The sequence below is a fragment of the Oncorhynchus clarkii genome, chromosome 5 (assembly GCF_045791955.1).
Source record: "Oncorhynchus clarkii lewisi isolate Uvic-CL-2024 chromosome 5, UVic_Ocla_1.0, whole genome shotgun sequence".
NCBI lineage: Eukaryota > Metazoa > Chordata > Actinopteri > Salmoniformes > Salmonidae > Oncorhynchus > Oncorhynchus clarkii.
The window spans coordinates 55,097,323-55,113,545 of record NC_092151.1 but is presented as its reverse complement, the minus strand read 5'-3'; the positions used below and the strand labels follow the sequence as shown (position 1 = coordinate 55,113,545).

Here is a 16,223-nt window from a genome sequence, read left to right as displayed (position 1 = left end):
CAACCTTCGGGAATATCACAAGAACATTCTGGCAACACCCCAGGCAATTCTGGGAACTTTCAAAGGAACCCATTTTCATTTGCAGGGTAGATATTGATTGCTTTACACTTAACACCCCCACCAAACTTGAAGGTCCTATCCACAAGATGACAATCCACAATGGGTCTAGACTCTAGAGGGTCTCGGGTAACAATAGGTTGTGCATCGTTCCATATCCACCTGATCAACTGGGGATCGAAGGATCCAGCTTTGAGAGTTGGCACTAATCCCAGTGCTTTAAATGTATTTCAGGGACAGTACAAGGTAAGTATGGTATGACAATTTACCTCATCCATCAACAATGTTTCAGCACCAACTGTAAATGGGCATTTAACAGAACTGGTCATCAACGCCGCATGATATCAAATGAAAGAGAAGACCAAAAAAAACATCTGAAACATCCGACATTTCACGTTTAATAAATATTTACATGGAAAGATGATGATAAACAACAGGCTACAGATTAAAACATGCCAGTCGTCCAGTGGTTTTAAAAGGCAAGAGGTAGGGCTGAAAATGTTAAACCTACAGTATACAGTAACAGTTAGCCTTCTTTACAAAACACAATTACAGTTAAAACCATACCTGGAAAACAAATCAAACTATGTCACATACCGAACATGGAATCAGGCTCACTGGCATGACAAACATACTTGACTTTTCTACGGTCAGAATCTTACAGCGTGAACAGATGTTAACCCTGATGTCCATTGTTCAAATTACACACAATCCTTCATCAATGTTAGAGGTGATGTTTCATACGATATGTGATAGTAAGTTCAAATAACAACAAAATGAAGATAATGACAGATACATGATAGAACCCGCTCCTCTTTTCCACCCTCTCTGTCTGCCCTCCCTGCCAGCCAGACCCAGAGTCCCTACTGCTAACATGATTCCTCCGATTCAATCCATCAGGGACCGGTGAGAATGAAAAGGACAAGCTCTCGACCAATTTCGTTTAACACCAGCTGCTTTTGTGCCTAGCGAACTAGTGGTGATTGCAATTATTAATACTAGTGCCTGCTGCTGCTGTTATTTTATTATCTTGGATGAAAAGAGAAAGTGAAACGGTGGGGAACGAAGAGGGAGAAAGGAGGGTTTCCCTTCTGAAGACGCCACTGCACTGCGTTGTGGCCTGGCCTGGATCGTTGTCCTGAGCTAATATGGCTCCCCCTGCTCCTTCATTCGCCTCCCGCTTTGCGGAACCGATTTACTTGAGGATTTTGTGGTAGGGGTAGAGGGTGAGGGAAGAGGTGAACGTGCGGATGTCGTTGATGAGCGTGGCGTCGGCCAGCATGGGCGAGGCGGGCAGGAAGGTCAGCTTGGACACTTCTCCGTAGGAGGAGGTTTTAAGGGCCTGGTCTTGGTCCACTTCGCCCCCTGCGGGGTTCGGGCCGCAGCTGCTCTGGCCTACCTGGTCGTTCTCCTCTTCTCCGAAGCCTACCACCTGACACACAGAGACAGGGAGAGAAAGCGAGATTACAGTACGCTCTGGAATAGCAGAAAGAAGGATAGTGCCAATGACTGTATATATTAAATGGACAAAGCGAATGAGATCCCTCTCCATTCATTCCATGGGGAATGCTCAACGCATTCCCTCTCCCTTGCACACACACACACAGTCAAAGCTGGCAGACTTACGTGCACGCTGAGTTTCTTGCTGGTGGTGTCCCTGTGCTCCATGAACCAGGACACCAGCTCTGCTTTGGTGATGAGCTTCAGAGCCTCAATCTGCAGCACAGCGGGACAGGATGAGTTAGTGCATGAATAAACATTCCTACCCATTCTCTCCCCCAGACGTTTGAGCCGCCCCCTCCTCCACCTAGTGCGGGTCATAGTGAAGCAAGCCTGGCATGTACACTAAATATACAAAAAGTATGTGGACACCCCTTCAAATTAGTGGATGTGGCCATTTCAGCCACCCTTGTTGCTGACAGGTGTATAAATAAAATAAAACCATTTTTTAAATCGAGCGCACAGCCATGCAATCTCCACTGATAAACATTGGCAGTAGAACGGCCTTACTGAACAGCTCAGTGACTTTCAACGTGCCACCGTCATAGGATTCCACCTTTCCAACAAGTGAGCCCTGCTAGAGCTGCCCCGGTCAACTGTAAGTGCGGTCATGGTGAAATGGAAACGTCTAGGAGCAACAACGGCTCAGCCGCAAAGTGGTAGGCCACACAAGCTCACAGGTCAGGACCGCCGAGTGCTGAAGCACGTAAAAATCAACTGTCCTCGGTTCCAAAAGTCATAGTGAGTGTTGCAACCGTGCTTCAGCACTCACTGCCTCTGTAAGCAACGTCAGCACAATAACTGTCAGAAGCTTGATGAAATGGGTTTCCATGGCTGAGCAGCCACAAACAAGCCTAAGATCACCATGCGCAATGCCAAGCGTCGGCTGGAGTGGTGTAAAGCTCACCGCCATTGGACTCTGGAGCAGTGGAAACATGTTCTCTGGAGTGATGAATCACGCTTCACCATCTGGCAATCCAACAGACAAATCTGGGTTTGGTGGATGCCAGGAAAACGCTACTTGCCTGAGTGTACAGTGCCAACGGTAAAGTTTGGTGGAGGAGGAATAATGGTCTCGGGCTGTTTTTCATGGTTCGGGCTAGGCCATTTAGTTCCAGTGAAGGGAAATCTTAATGTTACAGCCTACAATGACATTATAGACAATTCTGTGATTCCAACTTTATGGCAACAGTTTAGCGAAGGCCCTTTCTTGTTTCAGCATGGCAATGCCCCCATGCACAAAGCGATGGTCCATACAGAAATGGTTTGTCGAGATCGGTGTGGAAGAACTTGACTGGCCTGCACAGAGCCCTTACCTCAACCCCATCAAACACCTTCGGGATTAATTGGAACGCCGAATTGCAAGCCAGGCCTAATCGCCCAACATCAGTGCCCGACCTCACTAATGCTCGTGGCTGAATGGAACCAAGTGCCCGCAGCAAATGTTCCAACATTGAATGGAAAGCTTTCCCAGAATAGTGGAGGCTGTTATAGCAGAAAATGGGGGACCAACTCCATATTAATGCCCATGATTTCGGAACGAGATGTTCGACGAGCAGGTGTCCACATACTTTTGGTCATGTATTGTATATGAGGGAGGGGTAGGGCCCCCAGAGGAGAGCCACACCTGATGTCGACATTATGACAGAGTTGGAGTAAACCATGCGGCCGTGACCGTGTACAGTCTTACCTCTCTGTTGAGTCGGTCGAAGACGTACTGCTGGGTGACCACCTCGAACCAGTTGCGGTCCACCTCCTCCCCCAGGTGCGTGTCCTCACACTCTTTGAGCTTGATGAGAGCAGTCACCTGGGTCTTGAAGGCCTCGTCCGTGAGGTTGGTCATCTTCTCCCCGAAGCTCACCAGGAACTCCTCGATCTTGGTCTCCACGTAGTCCGTGCTGGGAGGGAGAGAAACGGACACCGGGTGCGTCAGACTGCCTCTTATTTGTATTCAAAAAACAGAAAGGGGATGGCATCTCTCAAAAAGAGAGTTATTTTCAAAATCTTGCCCTTGTAATCTTTCGATAACCTTCTCAGGCTTATGTGAAGCATATTGTACTGCTACTGTGTAATACACTTCTATATTCAACAATGCTAACCATCTGACCTGAACATGACGCTACCATCCTTCTCCTCTGAACTGCCCCTGACAAAACATCAGCAGCGGTCACTGACCCTGACGCACAACTACAAGTTGGGTTTCCTTATTCATGTCGAATATTCCAATACGTCACACACGAAATTAAATAATCGTATCGCAACAACATTTTGATCAAGTGTAGCGTAAGAGACATACAGTGCTGGTGACTCACTTGAACTTGGTGGCCTGCGTTTCCACGGTGATGGAGAAGCCCAGGACTCCCGAAGTGTTTCTGCATGTGGGGTACACCTGATAGCTGATGGATACAAGGTCAGAGTTCAAATCAGTCAACACTGCTCTGTTAAGTAGTGGTTATTAAGTAGTAGTTACTTATTAGATATTACACATTAGTTCTTTATTCTTTTAGTTATGAGGGGGGGGACGGGACTAACCCAAGAGTCTCCTTTGTCCTGAGGAAATCAAAGCAAGGCTCCTCCATGTGCATCTGGGAACAGAGCAGCAAAGATAGCACTTCATTAAAGGGACAATTTTGGATTTTGGCAAATCAGTTGAACTCGTGGATAACATGTTTATGTCTCCGCATGAGGTTTGAAAGAAGTTGTTAACTAGCGTAACAGCTAGCATACCATAGACTTCCAGTCATAGCGTGAACGCTAGTTAGCATTGGCACTCGAAACTACCTCTTACTACCTTTATACAGGATGCAGACATAAAAATGGTATTGATGAGTTCATCTGACTCTGAGGAAGTAGATAAAGGGCGTAGCAAAATCCTGAAGTATCCCTTTAACCCATAACACCACTCACTGACTCAGGGCTCTATTTTCAAAAACCTAACGCAATGGTAAATCGAATCGCTGGCGGCAGCACTATAGGTCTGGAGGTGTGTCCGAAATATTAGTATTTATTTTCACAGCTCGAATTATGAGCTCAATAGTTGGCAGTGGTGCGAAAGGGCTAGGTTTTGATGAATAAACAAACTGTAGGTATGACGAAAACTTGGCCACACACTGGCCAATCAAAGCGTTCCATGGATTAATACTGCACTGCATGCATTTGCCTCAAGTTCTGTATGTTATTGACGGTCTTTGCATTGTCATCAACTCCAATTTGGCTGGGGGCATGGACTATTCTCATCCTGGTCCATTGTGGATTGATACTACAGTTTATTAAACTGCATAGGCTACAGTAAAGAATAGCCTAATAGCAAAAAAAATAAATATATAAAACAGTACTTGCTCAACGCCTATGTTTGGATTGTCGGCAGTCAGGTCAACATTGTTGTAATTGGCTGTAGTATAGCCTAACCTACACGTCTTTATGCATCGCACTTCTCCCAAAATAAATCAAATACTAGGCTCTCGTAAATTCTATTGTACGTGTGAAACACGTTCTCAATAAGCAAAATATAGCCTAGGCCTGTCGGAGATACTTAAATTATTAAGTAAGTCAGGAGGGAGGAGTGCATCTTTGGTAACCCGAGGGGATTTCTGGGATAGATACTTGAACAAATGAAATGAAGTACGCAGGTAGGATGTGCAGCGTCTTTTCAATTCAAGGCACTCTGACGAATAGACCATTTAAACACCTTTTAGGGATAGGATACTTTGCAAGGCCAGGATAAAAAAAGACAAGACACATTGCTGTTGAAGCAGCCTTAATAGTCTAGGCCTAGGTTAAGGGTAAACTACGGAGGGCTTGAAATGAAACGGAAAACAAGCATCTGGTTTTTTAAAACAACAATATTTCCAAATAGGATGGGCTGCAGGACATTGTCACTTTTGCTCTTGTATTTAAGGACACATCTCAAATATTGCCACCCCTCCCACCTCGGCGCCAACGAAATTGCAAACTAACATGCGTTTGACACTTGCGCCTCTTTGGCGTCGGCCGAAAATAGAACCCTTAGTATTCCAGTCAAGCCTTGTTAGCTACGACACTTACCACCAGTAACTCCATCAGCGTGTGTTCTCTCAGGTTCTTCAGGCCTGACTGGACAAGGACAGAAAAATACAGGTTATTTATCGACCTCAAAAGACCACAGACACAGACCGAACTGTAATGTTGAGCGAATGTTGGTTGAAGGTCGGGGGAAATGTTGGGCGAAGGTTGGCCGACCGTTGGCTGAACGTTAGGTACCTGGTAGTAGACTGTAACTTCAGAGTTGGCATCTCCTTTGTTGAGGGACTTGACTTTGCACAGGTGAGGCTTCTGAGGAAGCTCCACCACTCTGAAGAGCACAGGGACCTCCACGGACAGACGCTTGAACTGCAGTTTGCTGTAGAGCGCAGAAGATTATTGCATTTACATGTTATTCATTTAGCTGACGGTCTTGTACAGAGTGACTTACAATCAGTTCATTCAACTAAAGTAGGTCATACCAACCACAAATCTCAATCATTGCAAGTAATAACAATAGTAAGAAAGTGCTGCGTTGGTTGACGATAATAATAAAAGGAGGGGGCTTATATTTGTCCTGTTACACACAGGTGTGTGATGTAAATGTTTTATTGAATTTGTTTCTTTGCATTTGCCAACTCCACCCGAGACACCCGCAGGGAGTGGGGTCACGGCCAGGGTCGCCATTGTACAGGGCCCCTGCTAAGCTCAAGGGCACCGTAACAGATTTGTTTTCTTCACTTTGGTCGGCTCCGGAATTTGAACCAGCAACCTTTCGGTTACTGGTCCAACGCGCTAACCTGAAGGCTACAGACCTGCTTTTCAGAGTTAAGAAAGAGAATGCGGAGGATACTTACTCAATAAAATACTGCAGAAACTTCATTGACTCCTGTGGGCAAAAAACAGTTGCATAATGCCTATTAGCATGATTATTATAGCATAGGGATAGCAGCAGAATAATTCAAATGTATTACTTCACATCACCTACTTGATTAGGACAATAATCAACATGCGAGAAAGATCTGGGATGCAAGCGCCGGGGTTAGCGCTAAACAGCTATTTTAGTCTGTCCTCTCTAGACAAGCTAAAAACAGTGTGTGTATGTTTTAGTGTTTGTGTGCATCAGACAGTGTTCGTGTGTGTTTATAAAGAGGCTTACAGTACTGGTGAAGTGTGTGCGTTTCTGAATGTGTCAGTTTGTGCTCACAGTGCTCGTGAAGTTGCCCTGCACCAGCCCCTCGGTGTAGAGCTGGGCTTTGAGGCCGCTGACAAAGGTCATGAGGTCATCCACGGTGAGGCCCTTCATGATGGCCTGGTACTTCTGGATGACCGACCAGCGACAGTGTTCCAGGATCAACAGACGCACATCCCTGAGAGAGGGAGGGGAAAGGAAGGAGAGAGAGATGTAGGAAAGAGGGGGAGGAAGAGAAAAAAATGGATGTGTTCAAATAATTCATCCCACCAATTTATCAGTGTTACTGTTTTGAAGGTAGTTTTATCACTTTTACAACTCTGACTCGTGTTCCAAAAGAGAGAGAGGGATAAAGACAGCTAGAGAGAGACACATAAGAAGAAAATGAGTGGGTGGATTTGCAAAGAACGAGCAGCCAGATACTGTATGCTATACAGGGTGGAGCAGTCACAGTGCTTGAAACCCAACTCACTTCCCCAGCCTCTCTGGCTTGATGAGGATGTTGAAGTAGGTCTTCTTCAGCTGCTCTGCGAACATGTTAAACACACCGGGCTCAGCCGTGAAGTCTGCCAGGTGGTCCACTATCAAGTTCAACAGCAACTAACACAGGGACAGAGGCAGGGAGGTTGAGTTGGCAGGAGGTCAGCTTTAGGGTTGTCTGAAGCTAGGGCACATTTGTTGAAGTGCAGAATGGGTTTATAGACAGAGTGTACAATACATTAGGAAAACCTTCCTAATATGGAGTTGCACCCCTTCACTTTTGCCCTCAGAACAGCCTCAATTCGTTGGGGCATGGACTCGACAAGGTGTCGAAAGCGTTCCACAGGGATGCTGGCCCATGTTGACTCCAATGCTTCCCACAGTTGTGTCAAGTTGGCTGGCTGTCCTTTTGGTGGTGGACCTTCTTGACACACATGGGAACTGTTGAGTGTGAAAAACCCAGCAGCGTTGCAGTTCTTGACACACTCAAACCGGTGCGCCTGGCACATGTTACCATACCCCGTTCCAAGGCACTAAAATCTTTTGTCTTGCCCACTCACCAGTTGAAAGGTACACAATACACAATTCATGTCTCAAGACTTAAAAATCCTTCTTCCACCTGTCTCCTCCCCTTCATCTACACGGACTGAAAAACAGCTTCTATCTCAAGGTCATCAGACTGTCAAACAGACATCACTAACTCAGAGAAGCTGCTGCCTACATAGAGACTCACTTGTCATTTAAAAAAGATTCCACTTTAATAATGTTTACATATCTTACATTACTCATCGCATTTGAATATACTCTCTTATACCATTACCTCTCATCCATATTTTTATATGAACATATTCATATTCCATCCCTTTAGATTTGTGTGTATTAGGTAGTTATTGGGGAATTGTCAGATTACTGCACTGTCGGAACTAGAAGCACAAGCATTTCGCTAAACTCGCATTAACATCTGCTAACCATGTGTATGTGACCAATAAAATTTGATATGCATGTACAGTATGTATGCATGTATGTATGTATGTATGTATGCATGCAACACTCACAGGCAGCTTGTGGTTGAAGCCCTTGACCCTGATGACGAGTCCGTGCTCCCCAGCAATCAGTTTGTACTCCAGTTGGGCCACATCAGCCTCGTAGGCCGGCTCTGCCAGGTTATGGGCCAAGATGTTCACAAAGATGTCAAACAGCACCAGGCTACAGGGGCACAATACATAGACATTTAGAAAGGACCTCTAGAACTTTTGCAGCTAGGAGCGATTGTGAATAGCAATCAAAAGCAAAGATTTTGTAAGACATTAATTCATATAAAATACTAACTTCTCTGGAGATTTCTGAATCATTGGGGAGAGGAGGTTGAAACGGACATAAGCTAACAGAAGAAAATAAAAGAGGGAATGTATTAAATCACGAGAACATTGTGTCATTTGAAATGTGTTAAATAGCCTTGTAGCTACTAACATTTCTGTCTTACACATATTGAAAAAGAGTAGATCACATGTCACTACAATTCCCTTGGGTTATATATATATATATAACCAAGTCAAGAACACACTCCAATAAACACAGACACACCTTTAGGTATCTTGAACTTATTGTCCTTTTTGAACCAGAGACAGCCCCTCTCATTGTTCACTATCCGCACCGGGACTTCTGTGTCTGGACAGTCCGATGGTTTCAGGGTGAAATCCGTTGCTATGGAAACAAAGGAACAGGATATAGCCTATTGTCTGTGTCAATCCCAGGATTTATTTATGTTTGATAAAAAAAATAATTTAAAAAAATGATAGGAATATGGCCCCAAAATGTTTTACACATTAATAGACCGAAAAGTGAATATTGAAGAGTAAATGTGATTGGTGCACAACAATGTCCATCATCTGTACTGACCAATGAACTTGTTCTCAGCAGGCAGGTGGAGGTCGGGGTTGAGGTCAAAGTCTCCGGCCCAGCGCCGTGCCCACTCCTCAGGTAGGTCTGCCAGTACAGAACAGGACACTCAGTCAGTCACAGACCAACACACCACATTAACATCACACACTATCTTAATCATGTCACGAAATGAGCCGCTGAATATACGGCCACCGAGAATGTGTTTTTGCTTCGTCACTATGGGGGTATTGTGTGCAGATTTTAGGGAAAAAAACAACAATTTAATCAATTTTAAAATAAGGCTGTAACGTAACAAAATGTGGAAAAAGTCAAATGTGTCTGATGACTTTCCAAATGCAATGTAAGCCTACTTTGCAGTTAACATTTAATTTAGAAGGTTTAGGGAAAAGCCTTTGTCTGTCTGTCTACCCAGAAGACGGTTATCTTTAACGCTAACTGGCAACGTATGTACCACACAGACAGACAGGGGAAAAAATAGCTGGAAATGAATTGGCAGATGGCATAAAAAGCCAAATGTCACACTAATTGTGGCTAACCAGGTGTGGGATAATGTCAATGTGAATTTAATTGGATCTTGAGGTGTCTGTGACGTGTGAGATTTGTTTACGGTAGTTTGTGGTGGAACACGTGGGAAAAAAACACACGCACTTTCAGAATTGTTTGGCGAGCTACTCATAGGTGGTACTGGAAGCTCGCGATTGACCTGTTGCACAACCCCCTGCTCTAGGATGGTGTTATATACCAAGCTAACATATAAATTGTTTCAAGATATTCATATAATGGACCATTTAGCCATTTGATAGGACCCCTGGAGGTAAACATGCCTGGGTGAGCAGAAATAATAACAGCAAGCATGGGCATGGATCACAACATAACGGCAGACATCGTCAGCAATGGAATAATTATACAGACAAAGTAGGCCTACTAAACAACACCAAGTAGACAGATAAAAACAACCGCATTGGCCTCAGCAAAGTCTACAGAAAATACCTTGACTAAACTACAATGACTAGCTATGGATTCTGACTCATACGTGTTCGGAGAAGGGCAGACTTGTGCCCTGAGACGAGTGGCGGTGCGAGTGTCTGTCTGGGGAAGTTATTTTGAGCACACATATTTTGAGTGAAAGAGAGATGCGTGCTGGCAGCTGAAAATGACTTCATTCTGATCACGGAAAATTAAAAATTAAAAAATTGTGTCATAATGGTATTTGGAAAAATCTCCAAATCCGTTACGATACTCGTTTTGTCAGAGTACTCGGCACGTCCCTACAGCACTGTAAGAAGAATCATATAAAGGTAATATCTTGTTATGATGACAATAACAGTTATTGTAGGTCCAATTCAGCCAATCTCACTTTAAGCAAATCCTGGGCCGGTGTTCACAGTGTCTCAGAGTAGTGCAGATCTAAGATCAGCTTAGCCTTTTAGATCAAAATGAATGGAAAAGCGGCACCTGATCCTAGATCAGCACTCCTAATCAGAGACACTTGCTCTTACCCTCCATGCTGTAGTTGGTGCCGAACCACTTCTCCTTGTGGGAGCAGTAGCCCTCGTGCTCCGGGGACAGCAGTAGCAGGTTGGCCCTCTCTGGGGTAAGCAGGGCCAGGGCCAAGGAGATCACCTGTAGAGGACAGACACACACACACACACACTTCAATGAAGTATACAGTTGCGTGCATTACAGTTGCAGTACAGGCTTTGGTATGGGCAATTGTTCTGACAATACTGTGGGGTGACCTAACTTTTTAGGGCCTGCAACAGTACAAAGAGTGTCTGGAAATTAGCCATTACAGATTAACTAGGAATGATCCAATGACTACTTGGTGAGACAGACAGGCAGTACCTCTGGGTTATACTCAAACATGAGCTGGTCTCCAGTCAGGAAGTCCTCTTTGGGGAAGAGCTGCATGTTCTCACAGATGTTCTCCACATACTCTATGGGGTCGGTCTGTGGTGGGACAGAAGTTCGTACAGAGCCCTCAAGTCACTTATGACCTGCTTATGACGCATTATGTCATGGCAATGACAGCTTAAAAAGTCAGCTTTGCGACAGAGGGTTAGACCGGGAAGTGTGACTGTACCTGCTCCTGGTAGTGGAACTCATTGGCTTCGATCTTCTGGATTTCTTCATAGATCCTCTGCTGTGGACCCAGAGTCTGCAGCATCTTCATATACTGGAACACTAGATGAACCACCTGTACAGGGAAAACGGCTGCACTTTACATCCAGACTGTGTGTGTCATCACACATGGGCGTGTGTGTGTATATAAGTTTTTGCACAGTGTGTGTGTCTGTGTGTGTGTGTCATCACACATTGGCACGTGTGTGTTTATGTGTTTTTGCATGTGTGTGCCTGTCTGTCTGTCTGTGTGCGCGCGCCAGTTGACCTGATGAAAGTTCTGGAATCCTTCGTCAGTGAGCGTGATGGATATGGAAAAGATGGAGTAGGTGGTGTTCTGGTCAAAGCCTGTCTCACTGTTCCCTCCAAAAAGAGCCAGGGCCCAGCACTTCTTCCGGAGCAAGGATAAGATGCTGCCGGCGCCTTCGTGCCCAATCAACCAGGAGATGTAGTGCAGGGGCTTCACCCTACACGGAGACACCAAGACAAACCAAGCAGTTTGTGTGGAGCGCAGGATAATTGTGAGGTGGAAATATTTGCTAAATTGGTCTTTGAACGGTTCAACAGGTGAGGGTGCCATTGTTGAGGGGGGCTTACCTGTACTGCTTGCCCTGAGGAGGTAATGCCCAGGTGACTGTGAGAGCATGCACCTTCCTCACAGGAACAACTGCCACACACACACGATTGAAATTGAGGAATTGGTACAGTCAGTAAGTAAGCACAGGTTGATAAAATGGCATGTATGAATGTTAGTTTAAAGCCTGTGTACTTCTGTAGAGCTTGTTGAAGGTTGGTGTGTCGAACGGGTCCTGGAGGTCAGAGAAGTCAGGCCTCGGTTGGGCGCTGCAAAAAAGTGACAGAGTGAGCGAGCGCGAGTATGTTTGACAGCATGCATGTGGCCGTGTGCACTTACTTGTTGGGCACCTTGCTGAAGACCTCTCTAACCCATTCCTCCAGTGTGTTCAATGTCTCTGATGGACAGACAAGGACAGTTGAGTCAAGTTGATTTCAACAGATCGACTACAATCGCCATTCATTTCAGTAGACGGACCGCAATCCTCATTCATTTCAGTAGACTGACTACAATCCCCATTCACTTCAGTAGAGTAGGGATCCTTTGCGTCTGGCCGTTTGGCTAGCTACCTTTGGACTGCACTGTGAGGGTCATGTAGTGAGCAGAGTAGTATCTCTTCCAGAAGTCTCGGAGACGCTGGTAGGTGTTGATCTGCTTCTCTCTGGGCTCGTGCTTCAGGGTCTGAGCATTTCCTGGGGGAGACCGAGGACAGGACGAGGACATATGTTATTACACCTTTAATTAACGTTTTAACATAGTGTAATAACTTGAATGACTGAAATAACTTATTCCGCATTATTAACCGTGCAGATAGACATTACCATCCATAAGCATGTAATAAAAGCTCACCGTGTACATATTTAAAAGGCAGACATCACTTGACGATCACAGAGACATTTACAAGCAGGAAAGTGCAAATGAAAATGCTTCCAACTATTTGTTTTACAAGCAAAGCAGGACAAAGTAGAATTAGAATGTTTGTCGAACAACGGAAGCCTTTGGTACCTGGGTAGCATTTGCGATGGAGGAGAGATAATTGGGAAATGACAGCCAATGTGTGTATCCTTACCCCAGCAGAACTTGCCCATGGGGTGCTTGGGCCTGGCCAGGCTTCCGAACAGCATCTCCTTGCGGTGGGAGTCTGATGGACGAGCCAGTTGGTACTCTGCACATCAAAGGGAGAGGCATGGACAATCCATTAGAGGAGTGAGAGTGGGAACTGTGACTGAGGCTAGGGCATGGAAAAAGGCTGTGGTATTCAACATTGGAAGGGTCTCAGTTGTCTACACTGGTCTCTCGTCATCTTGAGTCCTTCATTCATGCTGACCAGCTGTGTGAAACCAATCTGAGCAGATGAAGGAGAAAGGGGGAGGTTTCTTTAGACTATTGAGACTGACTACAATCGTGGTTTCCTCTTACTATTCCCCGACTCACCACTGTCCACTGCTTCCACCTCTCTGTCGATGGCGTCCTCGATCATCAGCGGGCAGATGAAGAACTGGGCCCATCTGGGGAATGGGAGAGATCATCCAATGACAAACTGCACACTTGGGTCGTATTCATTATGCACGAAACGGAAGGACACGTTTTGAAACAGAGAGTAAACTTGTCCAATAATAAATACTTATTTTAATTTTCCATTGCAAAAGTTTCTGAACAGTGTGCACTATTGTAAACGACCCTGGACAAGTTCGATTTAGGGCCACTTTTGAGGCATGAAAACAGCTAACAAAAGGTTGGTTTGGGGCTGAACTGTTCCTTTGAGGCAGCTTGGCTCACCTGTCGAGAGCCTCGCGGAAGTACTTCCTCTGGACGTCAAACTGGAAGATGGTCCGCTCACAGTCGGTGGAGGCATTGTCGCTTCCGCCGTGCTTCTTCAGGAAGGCATCGAAACCGTTCTCAGCGGGGTACTTCTCACTGCCCATGAACACCACTGAGAGAAAAGAGAGGACGAGAGGAAAAGAGTGAGGGAGCGAGAGAGAGAGAGTGCAAAGAGAGAGCGAGAGTCAAAAGATTAGAGGGAAGACCAGGTAAAGAAATAGAGAGAAACAGACAGACGTGTTGTTTAGAGGTAGTGTTCCAATGTAGTGTTAGATTGAGAATGTGCATCATTTTCTGTAGCGATACATTACACAAGGTCCCCTGTTAAAAGCACTCACTGTGCTCAAGGAAATGGGCCAGGCCTGGAAGGTCCTCCGGGTCACTGAAGCTCCCCACACTGATACAGAGAGCAGCTGCAGACTGGGAGACACAGGAGGGATGAGTACACACATTAAAAAACACACACACAACATGCACGAGCATGCAAGCACAGACACTTTTTCATTTGATAAATTCCATCAGTCCCCACACTTTATCACACTATCCCTAGAGTGAACTAGCTGGTTGCATAGCACCCTTGTGGCTATGCTCCCTCTGTGAGCTGTTGGATCACTCATCTGGAAGCATTAGCCTAGTATTGTGCTATAGGGAAACCAACCTGTTTCTCTGAGCTCCCCTTCTTCTGTTTCCCTTCTTGCTCCTCATCTAGCTCCTCAAAGTCACTGTCGTGCTCTTCTTCCGCATCCTCGTCCTCCTCTTCTGTGCCCTCCCCTGAATCCCCCTCTTCTTCCGCTTCCTCTCCACCTCCTGATGCTCCGTCCTCTTCCTCCTCCTCCTCTCCGCAGGCGTCCTTGCCGTCTGCCCCGCTAAAGTCTGAGATGAGGAGAACTCTCAGGCCATTGGTCAGCTCGATATACCTTCAGAGCGAGTAAAATAAATGAATATGATAAGCCAGTTCTACTTCAGTGAAACTGAAAACATCACCACCTGGGACGGGTAGAGAAATTCGCACGCACTCTGATGATGCAGCTATTAATCTTGGTTAACCCAGAACTAGTATTGCGGAATTGGTCAGCTGCTCAATTAAGTTCTGGGTCCATACCAGTATGTTTCCGTAGATTTTTCAGAGGGAGATTACGTGTCTATATCTGAATTTAGAAATGTTCCTTATTTCAAGTTGATCTTACCTGTACTTCTTAGGATCGCTGGGTGACTTGTTGATCTGGAGGTCTCCCTGGTCTTCGTCACCTCCTACCCCTCCATCCCCCGCAGCCAGGTCCCTGGGCTCGGCTTGGGGTGGTGGCGGCTCACCGTGGTCTGGTGCAGACACCTGCCCAGGGCCGCCTGCTGCAGAACTATTCACTTTACTCGTCTGAGGCATTCTCTCAGGAGCTGCAGGTTTCTCACTGCAATTGCACAACATGAAACCCTTCAGATAGTGCAGCATTTGAGCATAAAGAGCCAAGAATGTGTGAAATTGAGCAAGCAGCCAGAATCAACCAGGTAGCCCCCTACCCACTTATTCCTATAGATCTGAGGGTATTAGACCGGTTTAAGGGACTTTAAGAGAGGGGGGGGGGGGGGCTGAAATGTGGTAGCCAGACTAATCGCATTGTAGCTAAACAAGATCAGCAATTATGTTGTTACGCTGGCTAGTGTTTGTGGATACATCATGCACTGGCTGACTAGCTAGCTACCTTGGCTAACTATTTGCAACGTCAAAGAGCAGTGGAAGATTCGGAAGATAGCTAGCTAACGTAAAACGTTAGTACCATACGCTGACATGGTGAAACGGATAAGACACATTAGTTCAGTATCACGTATGCACAAAAAAGGGGTATCAACAGCCAGGGTCTGTTACTTTCTAGCTAGCTACGTCACTGTCAATTCAGGTCATCAGTCAAAACACACAATTGCAAAATAAGGAAAAAAAAACACAAAATTGCAGACAGCGGGCGCTAGCTAGCTAAGAGTTAGCTAGCATGACGACTTTCAGTAATCCCATCCGGCTTTCGATAGTAGCCAAACCGCCATTGAAATGTCGGATTTTGAATACAAAAACTGCTCTGTATCAACGTGTATAACACAATACCACTAACTAATAAAAACAACAAATATAGGCTATTATGCACAGCGTTTGTAAATGTACTTACCTTTTTTTTCTAAATAATGAAAGTTATCTAGCACTAGTCTGGACAACCTAACACACTACCCAATCGTGTGCACACCGCGATATGATTCGCTGGGAACAACGCACAAAGCAACAACGGAACATCTGATTGCTTCAAACAGAAAATATATTTTACGACATACATTAATGCTTGTTTGTTAGTCCCGTGCAAAACATTTCAGCGAAGAAAAAAAACACACACCCGGTTGAGCAGGATTATACACCGGTGAAGTGTGTGCGTGCGCGTTTTCACATATCTTCATATACTCTGGATGGGATTATCTCAGCCATTGCATGAACGGATTTCATCCACATGCATGATTGATCCGCGATATGCCCATGAAATATACTCACCACAATTTTCCACAACACCACCAATTCATGATTATTTTTTCAGGTGTGATATG

General features: G+C 45.4%; 1 protein-coding gene across 1 annotated transcript; it reads right to left on the bottom strand.

The window, feature by feature from the left end:
- Nucleotides 1-442: 442 nt before the first annotated feature.
- On the bottom strand, nt 443-15,923 carry LOC139409022 (nardilysin-like). Its single transcript, XM_071153662.1, has 29 exons — nt 15,800-15,923; nt 14,834-15,052; nt 14,305-14,563; nt 13,985-14,066; nt 13,605-13,758; nt 13,260-13,333; nt 12,895-12,990; nt 12,395-12,517; nt 12,165-12,222; nt 12,021-12,094; nt 11,849-11,918; nt 11,520-11,718; nt 11,214-11,327; nt 10,976-11,080; nt 10,630-10,753; nt 9,128-9,214; nt 8,813-8,932; nt 8,558-8,609; nt 8,284-8,434; nt 7,221-7,348; nt 6,764-6,926; nt 6,414-6,445; nt 5,797-5,935; nt 5,602-5,649; nt 4,090-4,142; nt 3,870-3,953; nt 3,248-3,455; nt 1,684-1,773; nt 443-1,489 (listed from the first exon to the last, which is right to left on the bottom strand). The coding sequence occupies exons 2-29, from the start codon at nt 15,025-15,027 to the stop codon at nt 1,253-1,255; spliced, it is 3,318 nt and encodes a 1,105-aa protein (XP_071009763.1). The 5' UTR covers nt 15,028-15,052; nt 15,800-15,923; the 3' UTR covers nt 443-1,252.
- Between the last annotated feature and the right edge of the window lie 300 nt (nt 15,924-16,223).

Bases quoted from the DNA above. Each gene is read 5' to 3' on its own strand.
- LOC139409022 (XM_071153662.1), bottom strand. From the start codon at position 15,027: ATGCCTCAGACGAGTAAAGTGAATAGTTCTGCAGCAGGCGGCCCTGGG. The intron at 12,095-12,164 runs GTAAGTGCACAC...ACTTTTTTGCAG, and splicing joins TTCAGCAAGGTGCCCAACAA to CGCCCAACCGAGGCCTGACT. The intron at 3,456-3,869 runs GTGAGTCACCAG...TCTCCCTCCCAG, and splicing joins ACGCAGGCCACCAAGTTCAA to CACGGACTACGTGGAGACCA.